Source organism: Procambarus clarkii, chromosome 16 (assembly GCF_040958095.1).
Source record: "Procambarus clarkii isolate CNS0578487 chromosome 16, FALCON_Pclarkii_2.0, whole genome shotgun sequence".
Lineage (NCBI taxonomy): Eukaryota > Metazoa > Arthropoda > Malacostraca > Decapoda > Cambaridae > Procambarus > Procambarus clarkii.
Window position 1 is genome coordinate 19,051,177 of NC_091165.1, and position 23,148 is coordinate 19,074,324.

Genomic DNA, 23,148 nt, shown 5'->3' on the forward strand with positions numbered 1-23,148 from the left:
CGGTGTTGGTGTTGATGAGCACCAGTGGTGATGGTGTTGATGAGCACCAGCGGTGATGGTGTTGATGAGCACCAGCGGTGGTGGTGTTGATGAGCACCAGCGGTGGTGGTGTTGATGAGCACCAGCGGTGATGGTGTTGATGAGCACCAGCGGTGATGGTGTTGATGAGCACCAGCGGTGATGGTGTTGATGAGCACCAGCGGTGATGGTGTTGATGAGCACCAGCGGTGATGGTGTTGATGAGCACCAGCGGTGATGGTGTTGATGAGCACCAGCGGTGATGGTGTTGATGAGCACCAGCGGTGATGGTGTTGATGAGCACCAGCGGTGTTGGTGTTGATGAGCACCAGCGGTGATGGTGTTGATGAGCACCAGCGGTGATGGTGTTGATGAGCACCAGCGGTGATGGTGTTGATGAGCACCAGCGGTGATGGCGTTGATGAGCACTAGTGGTGATGGTGTTGATGAGCACTAGTGGTGATGGTGTTGATGAGCACCAGCGGTGTTGGTGTTGATGAGCACCAGCGGTGATGGTGTTGATGAGCACCAGCGGTGATGGCGTTGATGAGCACTAGTGGTGATGGTGTTGATGAGCACTAGTGGTGATGGTGTTGATGAGCACCAGCGGTGTTGGTGTTGATGAGCACCAGCGGTGATGGTGTTGATGAGTACCAGCGGTGTTGGTGTTGATGAGCACCAGCGGTGTTGGTGTTGATGAGCACTAGTGGTGATGGTGTTGATGAGCACCAGCGGTGATGGTGTTGATGAGCACCAGCGGTGTTGGTGTTGATGAGCACCAGCGGTGATGGTGTTGATGAGCACCAGCGGTGTTGGTGTTGATGAGCACCAGCGGTGTTGGTGTTGATGAGCACCAGCGGTGATGGTGTTAATGAGCACCAGCGGTGTTGGTGTTGATGAGCACCAGCGGTGTTGGTGTTGATGAGCACCAGCGGTGTTGGTGTTGATGAGCACCAGCGGTGTTGGTGTTGATGAGCACCAGCGGTGATGGTGTTGATGAGCACCAGCGGTGTTGGTGTTGATGAGCACCAGCGGTGTTGGTGTTGATGAGCACCAGCGGTGTTGGTGTTGATGAGCACCAGCGGTGATGGTGTTGATGAGCACCAGCGGTGTTGGTGTTGATGAGCACCAGCGGTGTTGGTGTTGATGAGCACCAGCGGTGTTGGTGTTGATGAGCACCAGCGGTGTTGGTGTTGATGAGCACCAGCGGTGATGGTGTTGATGAGCACCAGCGGTGATGGTGTTGATGAGTACCAGCGGTGTTGGTGTTGATGAGCACCAGCGGTGTTGGTGTTGATGAGCACCAGCGGTGTTGGTGTTGATGAGCACCAGCGGTGTTGGTGTTGATGAGCACCAGCGGTGTTGGTGTTGATGAGCACTAGTGGTGATGGTGTTGATGAGCACCAGCGGTGATGGTGTTGATGAGCACCAGCGGTGTTGGTGTTGATGAGCACCAGCGGTGTTGGTGTTGATGAGCACCAGCGGTGTTGGTGTTGATGAGCACCAGCGGTGATGGCGTTGATGAGCACTAGTGGTGTTGGTGTTGATGAGCACTAGTGGTGATGGTGTTGATGAGCACCAGCGGTGATGGTGTTGATGAGCACCAGCGGTGTTGGTGTTGATGAGCACTAGTGGTGATGGTGTTGATGAGCACAAGCGTTGATGAGCACTAGTGGTGATGGTGTTGATGAGCACCAGCGGTGTTGGTGTTGATGAGCACCAGCGGTGATCTGTCTATTTCTTAGTCTGTTTGTTATTCAGACACTGACGGGTGTCTCTCTGGTATTGAGCGTCGGTCTCGTACGCTTCCAGCTGTTCCTATTCTCATGACGTTGCATTTCTTTGGGGTTGAAGTCTAGTATACATTTTTTCCGACCTCTTCAACTTTATATGTGCTAGAAGTGGCACAACAATGACTATATAACACATGTTATTTTATCTACATGTACTTAGAACAGCATTAGGCCGATCACGAATCCCTGCAATCCACATATAGTTCTACCAGTTACATCTATTTTACTGTTACAAATAATAGTACCTACGGGCTCACCATAGCCCGTGCTACTTGGAACTGCTTGTTCCAAGTAGCGAATCTTTAACAACAACAATGTTACAATCCGTTTACTATTAGGTAACAATCCTCTATTTTAACACCCCCTACTAGTTTATTTCTCTTTATTATTTATTTTGCACAGAGACCTCTTGTGTGAGTTTCATGTTTGATGTACGTCATTCAACTTAACATTTTAGAAACGTTTGCCAGGCAGTAACTCCTTTATTTTAACCCGTGTTGATGAAGGTCTAGTAACTTTATCTCTCAAAGGTCTCCATTATTCTCCTGTTATTCTCTCTAGCACTATGGACAGTATGCTGCTTAGAGGAACTGGTCTCTCTGTAGATGTGTATTTCCTTACTTTCTCCCATTTAGAACATTGGCAATGATGGTTGTTCCTTAACAGAAAATGGTCACCACTACTAACTCCAGTAATACATTGGTCATCGCCAGAGGGTTGGTGAGGTGCTTTGCAGGTTCTTCTGTGAGGTATGGGGACATCTTCTTTGATCTCGTTTCACTCTTTTTTAGAATTTAACTCTTTTTACCTGCCCGAAACGCTGCGCGTACTAGTGGCTGTACGAGAATGTAATTACTATGCTGTGTATCCTCACAATCCCAATGTACCTTCTTGTATATATATAAATAAATAAATAAAATAAATCTCCTTGCCTCTTGTGTCATAAGAGTCCCTGAAGGTGATCCCTTACCTCTTCCTCTTCCTCTGTATCTTCCTGTCTTATGTTACCAAACTCACGGACGAGGTCTTTCCTCTTGTTACAGGCGGTCCTTACACCTCCATTTTGAAGTTTTTCTTTAAATCTTGAATTTCACTCTTCGCAGACTTCACTTTTATTCATTTTTCCTCCTTCTCTTCTTTTGATTACCTTCACTCCTTGATCATTTGTAGTCACTTTCATTCTTACGGGATAGCGGAGTAATCCGAGCGTGTTAAGCTTTTGAAGCTGTCGTTCTCTTCTCCCTGTCTCTTCTCTCATCCTTGTCTTCTCGTTTCATGATGCTCTGCTATATTGATTTTCATCTATTCTGCTTTTAAAACTCGGTATTCAGTCTCCTGCTTATGGATTTAGCTTTCCTTCGCTGCCCTAGTTCTTATAACTGTTGTCCGTGTGTGATTATCGGACCAGTGGGGGAAAAGAAGAGAGAGAGAGAGAGAGAGAGAGAGAGAGAGAGAGAGAGAGAGAGAGAGAGAGAGAGAGAGAGAGAGAGAGGGGGGGGTTGGAAGGGAGGGTATATCCATTAGTGTTATGTCTAAGATCAGTGGTTGTGTTACCAGTGTGGGTCGATCTCACACGCAGTTTCGTGAACACTCATCGTCCTAAAGTGATGGTGGTGCTGGAAATATGTATACATAACAGTGTTCCTGGGAACTGTGCTAAGGTTGCCGGATATACACCATAGATGCGTCGAGAGAGAGAGAGAGAGAGAGAGAGAGAGAGAGAGAGAGAGAGAGAGAGAGAGAGAGAGAGAGAGAGAGAGAGAGAGAGAGAGAGAGAGAGAGAGAGAGAGAGAGAGAGAGAGAGAGAGAGAGAGAGCGAGAGAGTGAGAGAGAGGTCGGGCCAAAGAGAGACGAAGTTACAGTTTGCTTCAGAAAAATCTGTGCTACGCCCAACTTATTGTTGTGGTGGTCAGTTTTCATCTGGAAAAAAATTTGTATTCTTCAAAATTTGCATAAGTCTATGAACTTCATTATTAGTGTGCACAATGTACAGACCTGAATGGCAGGGTGTTGCTCCCAGTCACCTCCCTGGTGACAATCTGGACTTCCTTCTGATGCAAGATAACTGTCAACACACTATAACTATGGCTGGCCTCAGCTAGCATCTCACACAGAGGGATGCTGATGTAATCTTAAGCAGCTTTCAACCACGGACATCTTGTGAGCTTTCCAACTCATATTTCTGGCTCGTTCCTGATAATGTCATAATTGATCTTCCTGCAGGATCACTGGAGATCCTTGGGATATGTTGGGTGAAGAATCTACTCGCGTATCCTGGCTTTTGGACAGGGGAAGCTGGCTAGGCCTCTGCTCAGAGCAAGAAGCAACTGGGTGGAATGCTGTGCTCCAGGGGGGTTGGGGGGGGTGGGGTGGGGGAGTGGGGGGGGGGGAGTGACCAGCCAAGGAAACGCCTTTATTATTTACATTCTGGACCTCCAGCACAGGTATGTCTCTCACCGACAGAATGTGACGAAGCCATCTGGCCAGCCATGGTTTGGTTAATATTGGCCTCAGCTGCCGTTTTGGCAGCTGAGGCCAAAAACAGGGGTCTGAGGGAAGTTTAAAGAGCATCGCTCATCTCATAGCAGGAACCTTCACAGACGATCTTGTATAATGAAAGAGGTTCAGAAGTGGGCTATATTCCAGATGGAAATCAGAAACCCAAAGAAAACTTGCATCAGGAAGAATTGGCTCGAAGGTCTGACGGTCTGTGGCTAATGCTCGACATTGACATTTATCTGCAGACACCATCCCGCCACTAAACAAGGCAGATGGTGTTGTTGCAGCCAGCAACCAGGAAAAGACTGACCTCGTGGTAAACAGTTTAGCTATGAACATAAAAGTTGCTGATCCTTAACGACATCCTCCACATCTTGATCCAGGCGCTGCCTAGTTATTTATTTATTCCTAGTATACAAGAGTTCTTACATTCTTGTACAGCCACGTAGCACGCATAGCCTTTCGGGCAAGTCCTTCATCCTAATTTTCACACACACACATCCCCAAGAAGCAGTCCGTAGCAGCTGTCTAACTCCCAGGTATTTATTTACTTTAATGTGAACAGACCATCAGGGTGAAAGAAACTCTGCCCATTTGTTTCTGTCTCCACCGGGGATCAAACCCGGACTCTTAGCACTATGAACCCCGAACACTATCCACTCAGCCGTCAGGCTCCCCTTAGCAGCTTACACTGCATATATGACCCATATAGGTCATATAAGCAGTGCACACATAGAGCACACATAGACGCGATAAAGCAATTATTGGGATCGTGTCAAAGCTCTCCAAATGTTCTCACTAGAATGCAGACGAGAGAGATATCATATAATATACACGTGGAAAATACTGGAGGGCCAGATCCCAAATCTACACAGTAAAATAACAACGTACTGGAGTGAACGATATGGAAGAAAATGCAAAATAGAACCAGTGAAGAGCAGAGGTGCCATAGGCACAATCAGAGAACACTGTATAAACATCAGAGGTCCAGTGAAGAGCAGGGGTGCCATAGGCACAATCAGAGAACACTGTATAAACATCAGAGGTCCGCGGTTGTTCAACGTCCTCCGAAAGAGTATAAGAAATATTACCGGAACAACCGTGGACGTTTTCAAGATTAAACTAGATAGTTTTCTTCAAGAAGTGCAGGATCAACCGGGCTGTGGTGGATATGTGGGCCTGCGGGCCGCTCCAAGCAACAGCCTGTTGGACCAAGCTCTCACAAGTCAAGCCTGGCCTCGGGCCGCGCTTGGGGAGTAGAAGAACTCCCAGAACCCCATCAAGCAGGTATCAAGCATCAAAATTGTCTGAAGTACTTATTTAGCACGTTAAAGTTCACCCGCAAATCAATTATCAATGACAAGGCAATTTCAGGTCAAAGGTCAGTCAAGACTATGAAGTAGTTAAGCTGACCTGTTGGCGTCACCTCTCACACGCCTCTACCAACTCTGCCCAGCTCCAGGAGTGTGGCCCTTACTATGGAGGAAGGCAGATGTGGTTCCAGTAACCCCTCCCTCTCCCCCACCCAAAAAAGGAAGAGCCATTCAGAGGTCGGTAACTACAGGCCAGTGTCTATTAATTATTGGCAAAATTCTTGAGACATTAATCTTTCAGATAATGACATAATTTTTGGACCAGTGTTTGCAGTTTGGTCGAAAATATGTTTATATTTATTTTTTATCAAAGGACTTTCTGCTGTTGTTCTTTTGCTAAATCTCTGCACTTAGTCGCCTGAGTCACTGGATGAGTCCAGGATCAGCTGTGTTGTTGCTCTGGATTATTAACTGCCATTCAATTTCGTTTATTCCTAATGGATAGAGATAATAAACTCATCAAATAAAGTGTTGCTTTAGATGAGCCCACGTAGGATAACAGCTCTTCCTTGCACTTTCATTAAGGATATCAGTGATTTTCTAATATACATTAGCCTTAGTTAATATATATATATATATATATATATATATATATATATATATATATATATATATATATATATATATATATATATATGGTTAGGTTCGGTCATATAATCTATGTTAGTTCTAACTCAAATTTAAAAAATTAACTTATACATAATGAAATGGACAGATTTATCATTTCATAAGAAAAAATAAGAAAAATATATAAATTCAAGAAAACTTGGCCTATTAGGCAAATCGGGTCTTGCATAGTAGGCCGAGTACGACGGTCTGGCTACTAGGTACAACATATACATATATATATATATATATATATATATATATATGTCGTACCTAATAGCCAGAACGCACTTCTCGGCCTAGTATGCAAGGCCCGATTTGCCTAATAAGCCAAGTTTCCCTGAATTAATATATTTTCTCTAATTTTTTTCTTATGAAATGATAAGCTACCCATTTCATTATGCATGAGGTCAATTTTTTTTATTGGAGTTAAAATTAACGTAGATATCTGACCAAACCTAACCAACCCTACCTAACCTAACCTAACCTATCTTTATAGGTTAGGTTAGGTTAGGTAGCCGAAAAAGTTAGGTTAGGTTAGGTTAGGTAGGTTAGGTAGTCGAAAACCAATTAATTCATGAAAACTTGGCTTATTAGGCAAATCGGGCCTTGCATAGTAGGCTGAGAATTGCGTTCTGGCTACTAGGTACGACATATATATATATATATATATATATGTCGTACCTAGTAGCCAGAACTCACTTCTCAGCCTACTATGCAAGGCCCGATTTGCCTAATAAGCCAAGTTTTCATGAATTAATTGTTTTTCGACTACCTAACCTACCTAACCTAACCTAACCTAACTTTCTCTACTACCTAACCTAACCTAACCTATAAAGATAGGTTAGGTTAGGTTAGGTAGGGTTGGTTAGGTTCGGTCATATATCTACGTTAATTTTAACTCCAATAAAAAAACATTGACCTCATACATAATGAAATGGGTAGCTTTATCATTTCATAAGAAAAAAATTATAGAAAATATATTAATTCAGGAAAACTTAGCTTATTAGGCAAATTTGGCCTTGCATAGTAGGCTGAGAAGTGCGTTCTGGCTACTAGGTACGACATATATATATATATATATATATATATATATATATATATATATATATATATATATATATATATATATATATATATATATATATATATATATATATGTCGTACCTAGTAGCCAGAACGCACTTCTCAGCCTACTATGCAAGGCCCGATTTGCCTAATAAACCAAGTTTTCATGAATTAATTGTTTTTCGAGTACCTAACCTACCTAACCTAACCTAACCTAACTTTTTCGGCTACCTAACCTAACCTAACCTATAAAGATAGGTTAGGTTAGGTTAGGTAGGGTTGGTTAGGTTCGGTCATATATCTATGTTAATTTTAACACCAATAAAAAAAAAATTGACCTCACACATAATGAAATGGGTTGCTTTATCATTTCATAAGAAAAAAATTAGAGAAAATATATTAATTCGGGAAAACTTGGCTTATTAGGCAAATCGGGCCTTGCATAGTAGGCTGAGAAGTGCGTTCTGGCTACTAGGTACGACATATATATATATATATATATATATATATATATATATATATATATATATATATATATATATACATATATATATATATATATATATATATATATATATATATATATATATATATATATATATATATACATATATGTATATATATATATATATATATATATATATATATATATATATATATATATATATATACATATATGTATATATATATATATATATATGTTGTACTCTTTCTATATATATACTCTTTCTCTTTATATACTCTTTCTATATATATATATATATATATATATATATATATATATATATATATATATATATATATATATATATATATATATATAATGAGAGAGAGAGAGAGAGTAAGGAGAGAAAGAGAAAGGAAAGATAGAGAAAATAAATGAAATGATTAAACATAAATATTAGACACTGAAGGATAAAAGTTACCTTTTTTTATTTGTTTCATCACAAAAGTCTAAACACCAGACTATTCAGCGACACACACACCCTGTTGCTAGCCGGTCGGCCGAGCGGACAGCACGCTGGACTTGTGATCCTGTGGTCCTGGGTTCGATCCCAGGCGCCGGCGAGAAACAATGGGCAGAGTTTCTTTCACCCTATGCCCCTGTTACCTATCAGTAAAATAGGTACCTGGGTGTTAGTCAGCTGTCACGGGCTGCTTCCTGGGAGTGGAGGCCTGGTCGAGGACCGGGCCGCGGGGACACTAAAAAGCCCCGAAATCCTCTCAAGATAACCTCAAGATAGATCTGGCCGCGGACTCCCTCTCAGGCTATCCACTCAAATATGAACTTAATACATTATACAACATATATTATATATAGTGCATTATAATATAAATATCATCTGTGTTACATTATATATCATTATGTAGAGTATAGATAAATCATATAGCATATAGGCTGTGATATTTTATGGGAATTATATAAATATTTCGTACACGAAATAGTTGAGTGATTTTGGATCATAGGAACTATATCTGTATGTGTTGCTGAGGAGATTAACAACATGCGGGGTTGTAGGAACGTCTTGTTGAAACTACAATAACCCGTAGGGTTATAGAAACTACATAGAAAGCTACATGTAGGTTAGAGCTACATAATGAGGGAATGTAGAAACACACGACTGTAGCTACATCATTATAGTCAGTTGTGAGAACATATTCCTCTAGTTAGGGAAAACTGCTGCCGCCTTTCGTAACAGCTACGACTTTGATAATGACATAACTGCAGCAGCAACAGTTGGAATGATCAAGACACAGAGACCTCCGTCACTAAGGCTGAACCATTTCTCTCTCGCGATGTCCCTAAGTCACACAAGTTTTAAATGGACTTAAAGTTTAATGCTCACACAACTCTCGAAAAAAATATTACGTTCTTATACTTTTGCTCTGGAACTTAATTTTCGATTTGCTTCTCTTACGTCTAATTTAAAAGTTTGCCGCTAGAGGACTCACATCAGTAATTAACGAAACTCTTAACACATTTTTTTTTAACGTAGGTGAGTTATCTTGAGGTTATCTTGAGATGATTTCGGGGCTTTTTGTTTTTAGTGTCTCCGCGGCCCGGTCCTCGACCAGGCCTCCATCCCCAGGAAGCAGCCCGTGACAGCTGACTAACACCCAGGTACCTATTTTACTGCTAGGTAACAGGGGCATAGGGTGAAAGAAACTCTGCCCATTGTTTCTCGCCGGCGCCTGGGATCGAACCCAGGACCACAGGATCACAAGTTCAGCGTACTGTCCGCTCGGCCGACCGGCTCCCAGGACCTGACGGCTTCTAACTGCTGTTAGCAGGCTGAGTGTTGCCCTTTGCATAGCTCATGGTAAGCCTTGCCCACTAGTTTCCCCCCTACAACCCGATCCGCTAATCGGTTAACAATCAGTTACCCAATTGCTGCTGGGTGAACAGAGGCAAACAGTTAAGAACTGGCGCCTAACCCCCCTTCCTAAGCGAGTGTCTTACTACTAACACACTTCACACATTCCCTAATTTATCTAGAATTATTCACTTAGAGTAGATGCTACTTTGTGTATATATAAGTGGAGAAGTTTTGGTGAAGAGTTTATGTAGTGTTTTTGTACTATTTGAAACACTTGGACTGATCAGCACAGCGGCGAACTTGATTGTGTGCAGGGTCGGCGTTCGATTCCTGATGGGCCAAGTAGCTGGGGTCCGTTCCTTCACCGTGTCTTCATATCCCGTTGCAAGTGCTACATAGTCATCCTGGTTCCGTGCTTCCTCCTCACATCTTCCCTTCCTCTTAGGCTATTTTAGTCCCGTAAGAAGCAGGTTGAAATCCAAACTTGCTATCTTGTTGCTGACTTTTTATTGCTCCTCAAGTTTCTTAACTAAAGTGTTTACAGTACAGTGGGTATGAGGAACTATCACACGTCGCTCGCTAGTGAAGCAAAGGTGTGTGGGTGTGTGGGTGTTTGGGTGTGTGTGGGTGTGTGTGTGTGTGTGTGTGGTGTGTGTGTGGGTGTTTGGGTGTGTGTGGGTGTGTAGGTGTGTGTGTGTGTGGTGTGTGGGTGTTTGGGTGTGTGTGGGTGTGTAGGTGTGTGTGTGTGTGGTGTGTGTGTGGGTGTGTGTGTGTGTGGGTGTTTGGGTGTGTGTGGGTGTTTGGGTGTGTGTGGGTGTGAAGGTGTGGGTGTGTAGGTGTGTGTGTGTGTGGTGTGTGTGTGGTGTGTGTGTGTGTGTGTGTGTGTGAGTCGCCACCGCTGCCCTCGGTAATGAAATAACAACAGCAATATGCAACACAGACAAACACAATAACAGAGTTGACACACATATGAGTGTTGTGAAACAACACAACTGTCATCTCTTAACACAATCTGTGACTACCACACACACACACACACACACACACACACACACACACACACACACACACACACACACACACACACACACACACACACACACTCCTGAGTTTAATTCAAGGAAGTGCAAAGTATTGAGACTAGGTGAAGGGGGGGGGGGCAGGACACGGGGATTCTTCTGGGGATTCAGGTAGAGGAAAAGATCTGTGGGCCGGACCTGTATCTTGGAGCGCTCATCAAAAGGATATCTTCAGCAAGAAGACATAACAACTGCCTTAAGAAACTTGTGTAAAGAATCATTCAAGACCTTGTATCACATACGTCAGACCTATCGTGGAGTACGCGGTTCCAGCCTGGAGTATCTGGAGTAACTATCTAGTGAAGCACTAGAGGAATTTAGTGCCAGACTATCTCGATTCATGTAGGTCGGTGTTCAGTCCCCGACCGTCCAAGTGGTTGGGCACCATTCCTTTCCCCTGTCCCATCCCGAAATCTTATCCTGATCCCTTCCAAGTGCTTTCTCCTAAGAGTTCCCTTTCCTTTCCCTTCTCCCGCTCCCCATTCCCCCAATCCACCTCCTCTTCTCTCCCTTTCGCTTGCCTTTCCGTACATCATCCCCTTCCCTATCTGGCCCCTCCTTCCCTGTCTTTCCCCCTTTCCCTATTTTCTCTCTTCCTCCCCATTCCCACCCCCTCTCCTGTTCCCGTCCTCTCTCCTTCCTCTCTTGCCCCCCCCTCTTCCCTCCCATCACCCCCATTATCCTTATTTTCACCCCCCCCTGCCCTCTCTTCCCCCTCTGGCCTCCAACTCGTCCATACATTACTGTATAATGAATTGAATTCATCATTTTCATGAAATGAAAATGAGTTTGTAGACGCCGGGAGACAACATAAAAACTCTACGGAAAAAACATCCGCTATATCATTTCAGACCTGCTATCTTGAGGTTATCTTGAGGTTATCTTGAGGTTATCTTGAGGTTATCTTGACGTTATCTTGAGATGATTTCGGGGCTTTTTAGTGTCCCCGCGGCCCGGTCCTCGACCAGGCCTCCACCCCCAGGAAGCATCCCGTGACAGCTGACTAACACCCAGGTACCTATTTTACTGCTAGGTAACAGGGGCATAGGGTGAAAGAAACTCTGCCCATTGTTTCTCGCCGGCGCCTGGGATCGAACCCAGGACCACAGGATCACAAGTCCAGTGTGCTGTCCGCTCGGCCGACCGGCTCCCTGGTAAAGGCTAGAGGTAAATGTTTCTTACAGTGCTTCTTCTTCTTCTTGCTTCACTGGTACCTGAGACCAGTGTCCGTTCTGGACCCCTGGTGCTTCATCGTATGTGTGGGCGGGTGGTGGGTCGGTCTGTGGTTGAAGCTGGCAAGAGAATGTTTAGTGTTTTATGGTACTATGGCCAAAGTATGAATAGCAGAAAATTTATTTTAATGTTCGGGAGATAAGTGAATAATTTTATTTTGAAATTTTTGTTTCGGGGTATTTAGGTAGGCATGCAGTGCCGAAAATCGTTGTTAGGTTTCTGAATGTGACCGTGGCACACTTGACCTCTGGCCACACCGACCAGCCTAGGCCCGTCCCATACCCATGATCTGTTACCCAGAAAAGTTTGGGGAAGCTAGCCCCAAGCGTTTGGCCCTCAACCTCCAAGAGAAAGACATACTCTCTTATCTCTGTGTGTTTGAGCATAAACAATAAATAAATATATATATATATATATATATATATATATATATATATATATATATTATATAATAATAATAATAATAATAATATGCTAGGGCAGGTACCCAGCGTTGCCCGGGTCTGTGAGTCTCTTCCTCTGAAAATACAGTCTCAGAAATCAACGTAACCACCTTACTTTTATATATCCTTTCTCCTCCCCTCCCTTTTGTCCTCCCCACCTCCTGGTGCCCTCCCCACCCTTCCTCCACTCCCCTCGTACTCAACTTGCCCTTCTCCCCTCCATCACCTTCCCCTGCTAAGCCCATCTTTCCTTTCATAAAATATAATATTCTTGTGAAATAAAGCAAATTTCTGTTTACAGAAATAATAAAAATTTATGAAAAAGTCTTCGGACATCTGAACGAATATTCCACACTTGACCAGAATTGAATCAGTGGTTATCGGGTGGGGATGGGAAGGGGGAGGGGTTATCGGGTGGGGATGGGGAGGGGGGTGGGACTGAGCCGGGGGGGGTATAGATATTGATTGATAAAGATAAAGCCCCCCAAAAGGTGGCACGGGCATGAATAGCCCGTAAAGGGGGGTATAAATAGTTAATAATATTTTTACAATATTTTTACAATAATTTAACCTAGGTCTACCCCAGCTTGTCCAGTACCCCCAGGCCATTTTTCCTACAAATTTGGGTAAGGCTAGCCCCAGGCATGAGGCCTAGGGCTAGCCTTACGTTGAACAAACACACATACAAACATTCTTATTGTATAGATACATAATATGTATGTATGTACGTATATATGTATGTATGTGTGTGTAATCACTTAAAAAAAATCCGAGCCTATTTATTACAAAAGTAAATAGAAGCAGGCTGAAGGGTGTGGGCAGGTGAGAGTGGAGAGATTAGCTCATTACTCCCAGAGACCAGCTGAGAGGAAGAGAATAAATTAAAGGGACAATTATGGTTGTGGTCGCTGGCCGGGACACAGCTCCGCCCACCACCCTTAACTTCTGGTAATTTATATCGCCTAACTTTTCTCCTCTTGTACGTGAGTTATTGCCTCTCAAAAACTCGCGCGTCCATTGGGGAATTGGAGGAATAAAGTATACGAGGGCGAGGAGGAGGAGGAAGAGGAGCAGGAGGAAGAGAAGGAAGAGGAGCAGGAGGAAGAGGAGGGCAAGGAGGAGGTGGTAATAAGAAGTAGGTGATGGTATGGAACGGTGTTAGGGTGGAACAGGCGATGACCGAAGCCATTACTCCGGTTGGTCCCTCAGGATGCCTAATGGAAGAGGCGCTGGGAGAGATGGGGTGAGGGAGGTGGGGCTGGGAAAGGTGGGGTGAGGGAGGAGAGGCTGGGAGATGTGGGGTGAGGGAGGAGGCGCTGGACGTAATGGGGCGAGAGCGGGGCTTGTGAGGGCGAGATGGGTGAATGGCTTAATGGGATAAGACCGGTGATGGGCGGAGTGAGGGGAGCCACCATCGTCTTGAAGAGGAGTGGTGTGAGGGGAAGCCCTCAGAAAAGGGGAAGGAACAAGTGCATGAATTGGTTATGGTAGAGCATCAACAGATGGTTGTAGAGCATCAACAGTTGGTTGTAGAGCATCAACAGATGGTTGTAGAGCATCAACAGATGGTTGTAGAGCATCAACAGAAGGTTGTAGAGCATCAACAGATGGTTGTAGAGCATCAACAGAAGGTTGTAGAGCATCAACAGATGGTTGTAGAGCATCAACAGATGGTTGTAGAGCATCAACAGATGGTTGTAGAGCATCAACAGATGGTTGTAGAGCATCAACAGAAGGTTGTAGAGCATCAACAGAAGGTTGTAGAGCATCAACAGATGGCTGTAGAGCATCAACAGAAGGTTGTAGAGCATCAACAGAAGGTTGTAGAGCATCAACAGATGGTTGTAGAGCATCAACAGATGGTTGTAGAGCATCAACAGATGATTGTAGAGCATCAACAGATGGTTGTAGAGCATCAACAGATGGTTGTAAAGCATCAACAGATGGTTGTAGAGCATCAACAGATGGTTGTAGAGCATCAACAGATGGTTGTAGAGCATCAACAGAAGGTTGTAGAGCATCAACAGAAGGTTGTAGAGCATCAACAGATGGCTGTAGAGCATCAACAGAAGGTTGTAGAGCATCAACAGAAGGTTGTAGAGCATCAACGGATGGTTGTAGAGCATCAACAGATGGTTGTTGAACATCAACAGAAAGCTGTAGAGCATCAACAGATGGTTGTTGAACATCAACAGATGGTTGTTGAACATCAACAGATGGTTGTTGAACATCAACAGAAGGCTGTAGAGCATCAACAGATGGTTGTAGAGCATCAACAGATGGTTGTAGAGCATCAACAGATGGTTGTTGAACATCAACAGAAAGCTGTAGAGCATCAACAGATGGTTGTTGAACATCAACAGATGGTTGTTGAACATCGACAGATGGTTGTTGAACATCAACAGATGGTTGTTGAACATCAACAGAAAGCTGTAGAGCATCAACAGATGGTTGTTGAACATCAACAGATGGTTGTTGAACATCAACAGATGGTTGTTGAACATCAACAGATGGTTGTTGAACATCAACAGATGGTTGTTGAACATCAACAGAAAGCTGTAGAGCATCAACAGATGGTTGTTGAACATCAACAGATGGTTGTTGAACATCAACAGAAGGCTGTAGAGCATCAACAGATGATTATAGAGCATCAGCAAGTGGGTGTTGGACAAATCCACAAGGGCCGTGACGAGGATTCGAACCTACGTCTGAGAGCATCCCAGACGCTGCCTTAATCGACTGAGCTACGACTAAGGCAGCGTCTGGGATGCTCTCAGACGTAGGTTCGAATCCTCATCACGGCCCTTGTGGATTTGTTCGTTGATGCATCACGCTATTGTTGTTTTCTGTGTGTAATGGGTGTTGGACATCAACAGGTGGGTGAAGAGCAGGCATGCCACACTGACGGTCCCACGAGGCCCACATGTGTGTTGTTGTGGTATGTGGCCCTCATGTTGTGGTATGTGGCCATCATGTTGTGGTGTGTGGCCCTCATGTTGTGGTATGTGGCCCTCATGTTGTGGTATGTGGCCATCATGTTGTGGTATGTGGCCCTCATGTTGTGGTATGTGGCCATCATGTTGTGGTGTGTGGCCCTCATGTTGTGGTATGTGGCCCTCATGTTGTGGTATGTGGCCCTCATGTTGTGGTATGTGGCCCTCATGTTGTGGTATGTGGCCCTCATGTTGTGGTATGTGGCCCTCATGTTGTGGTATGTGGCCCTCATGTTGTGGTGTGTGGCCCTCATGTTGTGGTATGTGGCCCTCATGTTGTGGTATGTGGCCCTCATGTTGTGGTATGTGGCCCTCATGTTGTGGTATGTGGCCATCATGTTGTGGTATGTGGCCATCATGTTGTGGTATGTGGCCATCATGTTGTGGTATGTGGCCCTCATGTTGTGGTATGTGGCCCTCATGTTGTGGTATGTGGCCCTCATGTTGTGGTGTGTGGCCCTCATGTTGTGGTGTGTGGCCCTCATGTTGTGGTATGTGGCCCTCATGTTGTGGTATGTGGCCCTCATGTTGTGGTATGTGGCCCTCATGTTGTGGTGTGTGGCCCTCATGTTGTGGTGTGTGGCCCTCATGTTGTGGTATGTGGCCCTCATGTTGTGGTATGTGGCCCTCATGTTGTGGTATGTGGCCATCATGTTGTGGTATGTGGCCATCATGTTGTGGTATGTGGCCCTCATGTTGTGGTATGTGGCCCTCATGTTGTGGTATGTGGCCCTCATGTTGTGGTGTGTGGCCCTCATGTTGTGGTGTGTGGCCCTCATGTTGTGGTATGTGGCCCTCATGTTGTGGTATGTGGCCCTCATGTTGTGGTGTGTGGCCCTCATGTTGTGGTGTGTGGCCCTCATGTTGTGGTATGTGGCCCTCATGTTGTGGTGTGTGGCCCTCATGTTGTGGTATGTGGCCCTCATGTTGTGGTGTGTGGCCCTCATGTTGTGGTATGTGGCCCTCATGTTGTGGTATGTGGCCATCATGTTGTGGTATGTGGCCCTCATGTTGTGGTGTGTGGCCCTCATGTTGTGGTATGTGGCCCTCATGTTGTGGTATGTGGCCCTCATGTTGTGGTATGTGGCCCTCATGTTGTGGTGTGTGGCCCTCATGTTGTGGTGTGTGGCCCTCATGTTGTGGTGTGTGGCCATCATATCATGATGGCCACACACCGCAACTAATTGAAATCATTAAATAAAAATTAGTGCAGAGTATTTGTATTACTTGAACTCAGAAACATACAGTGTGCATACTGGTCCTATGTATGGACCTGTCTCCATACATAGGACCTATACATAGGACCTCTATCGTATGGACCTATACTGGTCCTGTGCATACAGTCACTATGGTTTAGTGACTGGCCACACTCAGGAATACAAAGTAATGAAGTAGTTTATACAAATTTTTTGTTAACAACAACATAGACTTTTATGCAACAAACACATTGTGCAAAAATTACAACAGTTTAAAATGAACATTTTTATACGACTATTCAATCATTTTTAGTGTTTTGTCCTAAGGCTTGACTCCTCTTTTTACTGATAATTTTTGCCATGTCTGACTGAAATGTCTGAGGCAGTTGCCAGTTTGATCAGAAATGACAAGTGTTGATCAGTCGATCAGTCGATCAGTCGAGCAGTCGTTGATTTCACGAAGGAAAATACACGGTTCACCCACATTATAAAAACATAATTTTATATTTTAAAAACTTAATTTTATATTTTAAAAACTTAATTTTATATTTTAAAAACTTAATTTTATATTTTAAAAACTTAATTTTATATTTTAAAAACTTAATTTTATATTTTAAAAACTTAATTTTATATTTTAAAAACTTAATTTTATATTTTAACAACTTAATTTTATATTTTAAAAACTTAATTTTATATTTTAAAAACTTAATTTTATATTTTAAAAACTTAATTTTATATTTTAAAAACTTAATTTTAAATTATAAAAACTGTAATTTTGGCCGTCAAATGGCCAAATTACAGCATCCTTTAATCGGGCCGCAGATGTCCTTGAAGTTATCTTGAGATGATTTCGGGGCTTAGCGTCCCCGCGGCCCGGTTATCGACCAAGCCTCCATTTCGATACACACTCCCAGGAAGGAAGTCCGTAACAGCTGTCTAACTCCCAGGTACCTATTTACTGCTAGATGAACATAGGCATCAGGGTGAAAGAAACTCTGCCCATTTGTTTCCACCTCCGTCGGGGTATTGAACCCGGGACCTTAGGACTACGAATGCCGATCGCTGTCCACTCAGCCGTCAGGCCCCCTAGGTCGTCGAGAACCAACGGATGATTGTAGATCAACAGGTGGCTGTTGAGCATCAACAGGTGGCTGTAGAGCATCAACAGGTGGTTGTAGAGCATCAACAGGTGGTTGTAGAGCATCAACAGGTGGTTGTAGAGCATCAACAGGTGGCTGTAGAGCATCAACAGGTGGCTGTAGAGCATCAAACGGTGACTGTAGAGCATCAACATGTGGCTGTAGAGCATCAACAGGTGGCTGTAGAGCATCAACAGGTGTCTGTAGAGCATCAACAGGTGGCTGTAGAGCATCAACAGGTGGCTGTAGAGCATCAACCGGTGACTGTAGAGCATCAACATGTGGCTGTAGAGCATCAACCGGTGGCTGTAGAGCATCAACAGGTGGCTGTAGAGCATCAACAGGTGTCTGTAGAGCATCAACCGGTGACTGTAGAGCATCAACAGGTGGCTGTAGAGCATCAACCGGTGACTGTAGAGCATCAACAGGTGGCTGTAGAGCATCAACAGGTGGCTGTAGAGCATCAACAGGTGGCTGTAGAGCATCAACAGGTGTCTGTAGAGCATCAACAGGTGGCTGTAGAGCATCAACAGGTGGCTGTAGAGCATCAACAGGTGTCTGTAGAGCATCAACAGGTAGCTGTAGAGCATCAACAGGTGGCTGTAGAGCATCAACAGGTAGCTGTAGAGCATCAACCGGTGACTGTAGAGCATCAACAGGTGACTGTAGAGCATCAACAGGTGGCTGTAGAGCATCAACAGGTGGCTGTAGAGTATCAACCGGTGGCTGTAGAGTATCAACCGGTGACTGTAGAGCATCAACAGGTGGCTGTAGAGCATCAACAGGTGGTTGTAGAGCATCAACAGGTGGCTGTAGAGCATCAACAGGTGGTTGTAGAGCATCAACAGGTGGCTGTAGAGCACAAAAAGGTGGGTGTAGAGCATCAACAGGTGGCTGTAGAGCATCAACCGGTGACTGTAGAGCATCAACAGGTGGCTGTAGAGCATCAACAGGTGGCTGTAGAGCATCAACAGGTGGCTGTAGAGCATCAACAGGTGGCTGTAGAGCATCAACAGGTGGCTGTAGAGCATCAACAGGTGGTTGTAGAGCATCAACAGGTGGCTGTAGAGCATCAACAGGTGGCTGTAGAGCATCAACAGGTGGTTGTAGAGCATCAACAGGTGGCTGTAGAGCATCAACAGGTGGCTGTTGAGCATCAACAGGTGGCTGTAGAGCATCAACAGGTGGTTGTAGAGCATCAACAGGTGGCTGTAGAGCATCAACAGGTGGCTGTAGAGCATCAACAGGTGGCTGTTGAGCATCAACAGGTAGGTATAGAGCATCAACAGGTAGGTGTAGAGCATCAACAGGTGGCTGTAGAGCATCAACAGGTAGGTGTAGAGCATCAACAGGTGGCTGTAGAGCATCAACAGGTAGGTGTAGAGCATCAACAGGTAGGTGTAGAGCATCAACAGGTAGGTGTAGAGCATCAACAGGTGGGTGTAGAGCATCAACAGGTAGGTGTAGAGCATCAACAGGTGGCTGTTGAGCATCAACAGGTGGCTGTAGAGCATCAACAGGTGGTTGTAGAGCATCAACAGGTGGCTGTAGAGCATCAACAGGTGGCTGTAGAGCATCAACAGGTGGCTGTTGAGCATCAACAGGTAGGTGTAGAGCATCAACAGGTAGGTGTAGAGCATCAACAGGTGGCTGTAGAGCATCAACAGGTAGGTGTAGAGCATCAACAGGTGGCTGTAGAGCATCAACAAGTAGGTGTAGAGCATCAACAGGTAGGTGTAGAGCATCAACAGGTAGGTGTAGAACATCAACAGGTGGGTGTAGAGCATCAACAGGTAGGTGTAGAACATCAACAGGTGGGTGTAGAGCATCAACAGGTAGGTGTAGAGCATCAACAGGTAGGTGTAGAGCATCAACAGGTAGGTGTAGAGCATCAACAGGTAGGTGTAGAGCATCAACAGGTGGGTGTAGAGCATCAACAGGTAGGTGTAGAGCGGATGTAGGGATGAGTAAGTGTGCCCACCAACGCGCCGTCTCTCCGCCACTCTCTCATACAAGGGACTGCACGGACGCCTTCAGGGAGAGGGAACCCTCCTCCTCCGTGTCTCAGGGGATCACCACAGGCGACAAGGAAGGACGAGTCCTCTTGAGCTGCCTCATCCCTCTATCTAATTCTCTCTGTCTCTGTCCTGTTCGGCTCTATTTATATCTTTATAATTTATTCCATCTCCCTTTCCTATGCTGATGTACAAAACTGTATACACTGTAACGACAAAATCCTGCAGGGAAGCGGCGGCCTGGACGCCGTGGGGACGGTCGACATCGACCACCGTGGCCCCAGGAACTAAGGTGTGGCGGGGACGTGTAGAGTACGGCAAAGGCACGGTACGTTGGGGCAATGCGGAGGCTTTGATGGCTGGATTTAGGCCTTAGGCCTAGGGGGGTGGGGGGCAGCGTTAGAATTTCAAGGGAGGAATGATGATTGGTTGAGTGACTTGGTTGGGGCGGAGGAGGGGGAGGTGGTGGTGTAACTCTGTATTGGAGTTAATGATTCATAGAGCGGAATAGTCTGTGTGAAAGTGATCTTTGACCGCTTCTCCGGGCAACAGTCTCATCGTATATTGGGTTTCTGAAGGGCAACTATGAGGAGAGAGCGCCAAGCCATTGCGACTATATAGCACTTATTTCGCCCCTGAGTTGCAGCCACTTATTGCATATAAGCAAGTGGTGGCTAAGTGTGTATATATATATATACTTGGCTGGCCAGAATATTGGCACTTTTGATTCTACTGGCGTGTTGATCCCAGTCTCATACGGCTAAGAATTGTAGCCATGCTCACCTAACTGTGTTTGTAAGTGTTGAGCTTTGGCTCTCTGTTCCCGCCTCTCAACAGTTGTGCAGGTTCCCGAGCCTATTGGCCTCTATCGTATCTACATTTGAAATTGTGTATGGCGTCTGCCTCCACCACATCACTGCTTAATATACGTGTTGGATCCATTGGCTACTCTCACACTGAAACAAAATTCTTCCTATTGTCACACAGTTTTAATATTATCCGCTCTTCAGCGCTGGGACACTATGTTCTTGTCGGCTGATGGGTATATCTCCCTCCTTGATTCTGGTGCGTTGAGTCGCCTTGTGGTCACTTGCACTCTGATGCAGGTCAGTTAGGTCTTCTTTTTGAAGGATATTATATGCATAATGGCGTTGTAGGTTGTTAGGTAGACCGCTCGGCTACGTTTAGGAGCTTTCGCTTAGATTTGAATCTTTACTGACCTTTGTGAGTTTCTGTTGAAGCTCAGCCTGGTTTTCTTTTTAAAGATATTGTCTACTATAGGGAGCCTCTAGCATTTGGACTCAGATTACAAGGAGTTCGAAGTTGGTTTCCAGTAATAAATATTCGGTTTTCGTCTACTTAGGCGCTCCTGTGTTGCTCTTAATGACTCTGATGTGTACGGTTTTAAGGGAATGATTTCTTCTTCTTCTCTGCTGATTGATGAAGTCAAGGGCATGTGTCATTGGTTGATGGTGGAGGAGATATTACTGGTTGATGGTGGAGGAGATATTACTGGTTGATGGTGGAGGATATATTACTGGTTGATGGTGGAGTAGATATTACTGGTTGATGGTAGAGGATATATTACTGGTTGATGGTGGAGGATATATTACTGGTTGATGGTGGAGGAGATATTACTGGTTGATGGTGGGAGGAAATATTACTGGTTGATGGTGGAGGAGATATTACTGGTTGATGGTGGGAGGAGATATTACTGGTTGATGGTGGAGGAGATATTACTGGTTGTTGATGGGAGGAGATATTACTGGTTGATGGTGGGAGGAGATATTACTGGTTGATGGTGGAGGAGATATTACTGGTTGATGGTGGAGGAGATATTACTGGTTGATGGTGGAGGAGATATTACTGGTTGATGGTGGAGGAGATATTACTGGTTGATGGTGGGAGGAGATATTACTGGTTGATGGTGGGAGGAGATATTACTGGTTGATGGTGGAGGCATCAACTCACCTTTATCATCCTGACCTATCGTTAATTTCAACAGTCAGCACCGGCCCTATTTTTCCCCGGTTGCAAATCTTGCACAGACACACACTGACATTTAACCAATATTGCAAGAAAGTTGCACACAGCCTATCGTAAATGCATATAATGTTATTTGCGAGGCTGACGCGGACGGCCAACATATACAAAGTCCAAATGGTCGTTAACTCACACGTCAAACTACTTGCTGGACTCTAGCCAAACTACTTGGACTCTGGCCAAACTACCTGGACTCTGGCCAAACTACCTGGACTCTGGTCAAACTACCTGGACTCTGGCCAAACTACCTGGACTCTGGTCAAACTACTTGCTGGACTCTGGCCAAACTACTTGGACTCTGGTCAAACTACCTGGACTCTGGCCAAACTACCTGGACTCTGGCCAAACTACCTGGACTCTGGTCAAACTACCTGGACTCTGGCCAAACTACCTGGACTCTGGTCAAACTACTTGCTGGACTCTGGCCAAACTACTTGGACTCTGGTCAAACTACCTGGACTCTGGCCAAACTACCTGGACTCTGGCCAAACTACTTGGACTCTGGTCAAACTACCTGGACTCTGGCCAAACTACCTGGACTCAGGCCAAACTACCTGGACTCTGGTCAAACTACCTGGACTCTGGTCAAACTACCTGGACTCTGGCCAAACTACCTGGACTCTGGTCAAACTACCTGGACTCTGGTCAAACTACCTGGACTCTGGCCAAACTACTTGGACTCTGGTCAAACTACCTGGACTCTGGCCAAACTACCTGGACTCAGGCCAAACTACCTGGACTCTGGTCAAACTACCTGGACTCTGGTCAAACTACCTGGACTCTGGCCAAACTACCTGGACTCTGGCCAAACTACCTGGACTCTGGCCAAACTACCTGGACTCTGGCCAAACTACCTGGACTCTGGTCAAACTACGTGCTGGACTCTAGTCAAACTACCTGGACTCTGGCCAAACTACCTGGACTCTGGTCAAACTACGTGCTGGACTCTGGCCAAACTACCTGGACTCTGGCCAAACTACGTGCTGGACTCTGGCCAAACTACCTGGACTCTGGCCAAACTACCTGGACTCTGGCCAAACTACCTGCTGGACTCTGGCCAAACTACCTGCTGGACTCTGGCCAAACTACCTGGACTCTGGCCAAACTACCTGGACTCTAGCCAAACTACCTGGACTCTGGTCAAACTATGTGCTGGACTCTAGCCAAACTACCTGGACTCTGGCCAAACTACCTGGACTCTGGCCAAACTACCTGAACTCTGGCCAAACTACCTGGACTCTGGCCAAACTTCCTGGACTCTGGCCAAACTACCTGCTGGACTCTGGCCAAACTACCTGCTGGACTCTGGCCAAACTACCTGGACTCTGGCCA

General features: G+C 45.1%; 2 protein-coding genes across 2 annotated transcripts; one reads left to right on the forward strand and one right to left on the reverse strand.

Annotated features, from left to right (window-relative positions):
* Positions 1-13,914: 13,914 nt before the first annotated feature.
* On the forward strand, positions 13,915-15,165 carry LOC138365261 (golgin subfamily A member 6-like protein 22). Its single transcript, XM_069325533.1, has one exon. It carries the CDS (start codon positions 13,915-13,917, stop codon positions 15,163-15,165), a length of 1,251 nt encoding a protein of 416 aa, XP_069181634.1.
* Positions 15,166-17,689: 2,524 nt separating this feature from the next.
* Positions 17,690-20,331, reverse strand: LOC138365262 (SUMO-interacting motif-containing protein 1-like). Its single transcript, XM_069325534.1, has 2 exons — positions 20,308-20,331; positions 17,690-19,450 (listed from the first exon to the last, which is right to left on the reverse strand). The coding sequence occupies exons 1-2, from the start codon at positions 20,329-20,331 to the stop codon at positions 17,690-17,692; spliced, it is 1,785 nt and encodes a 594-aa protein (XP_069181635.1).
* Positions 20,332-23,148: the final 2,817 nt, after the last annotated feature.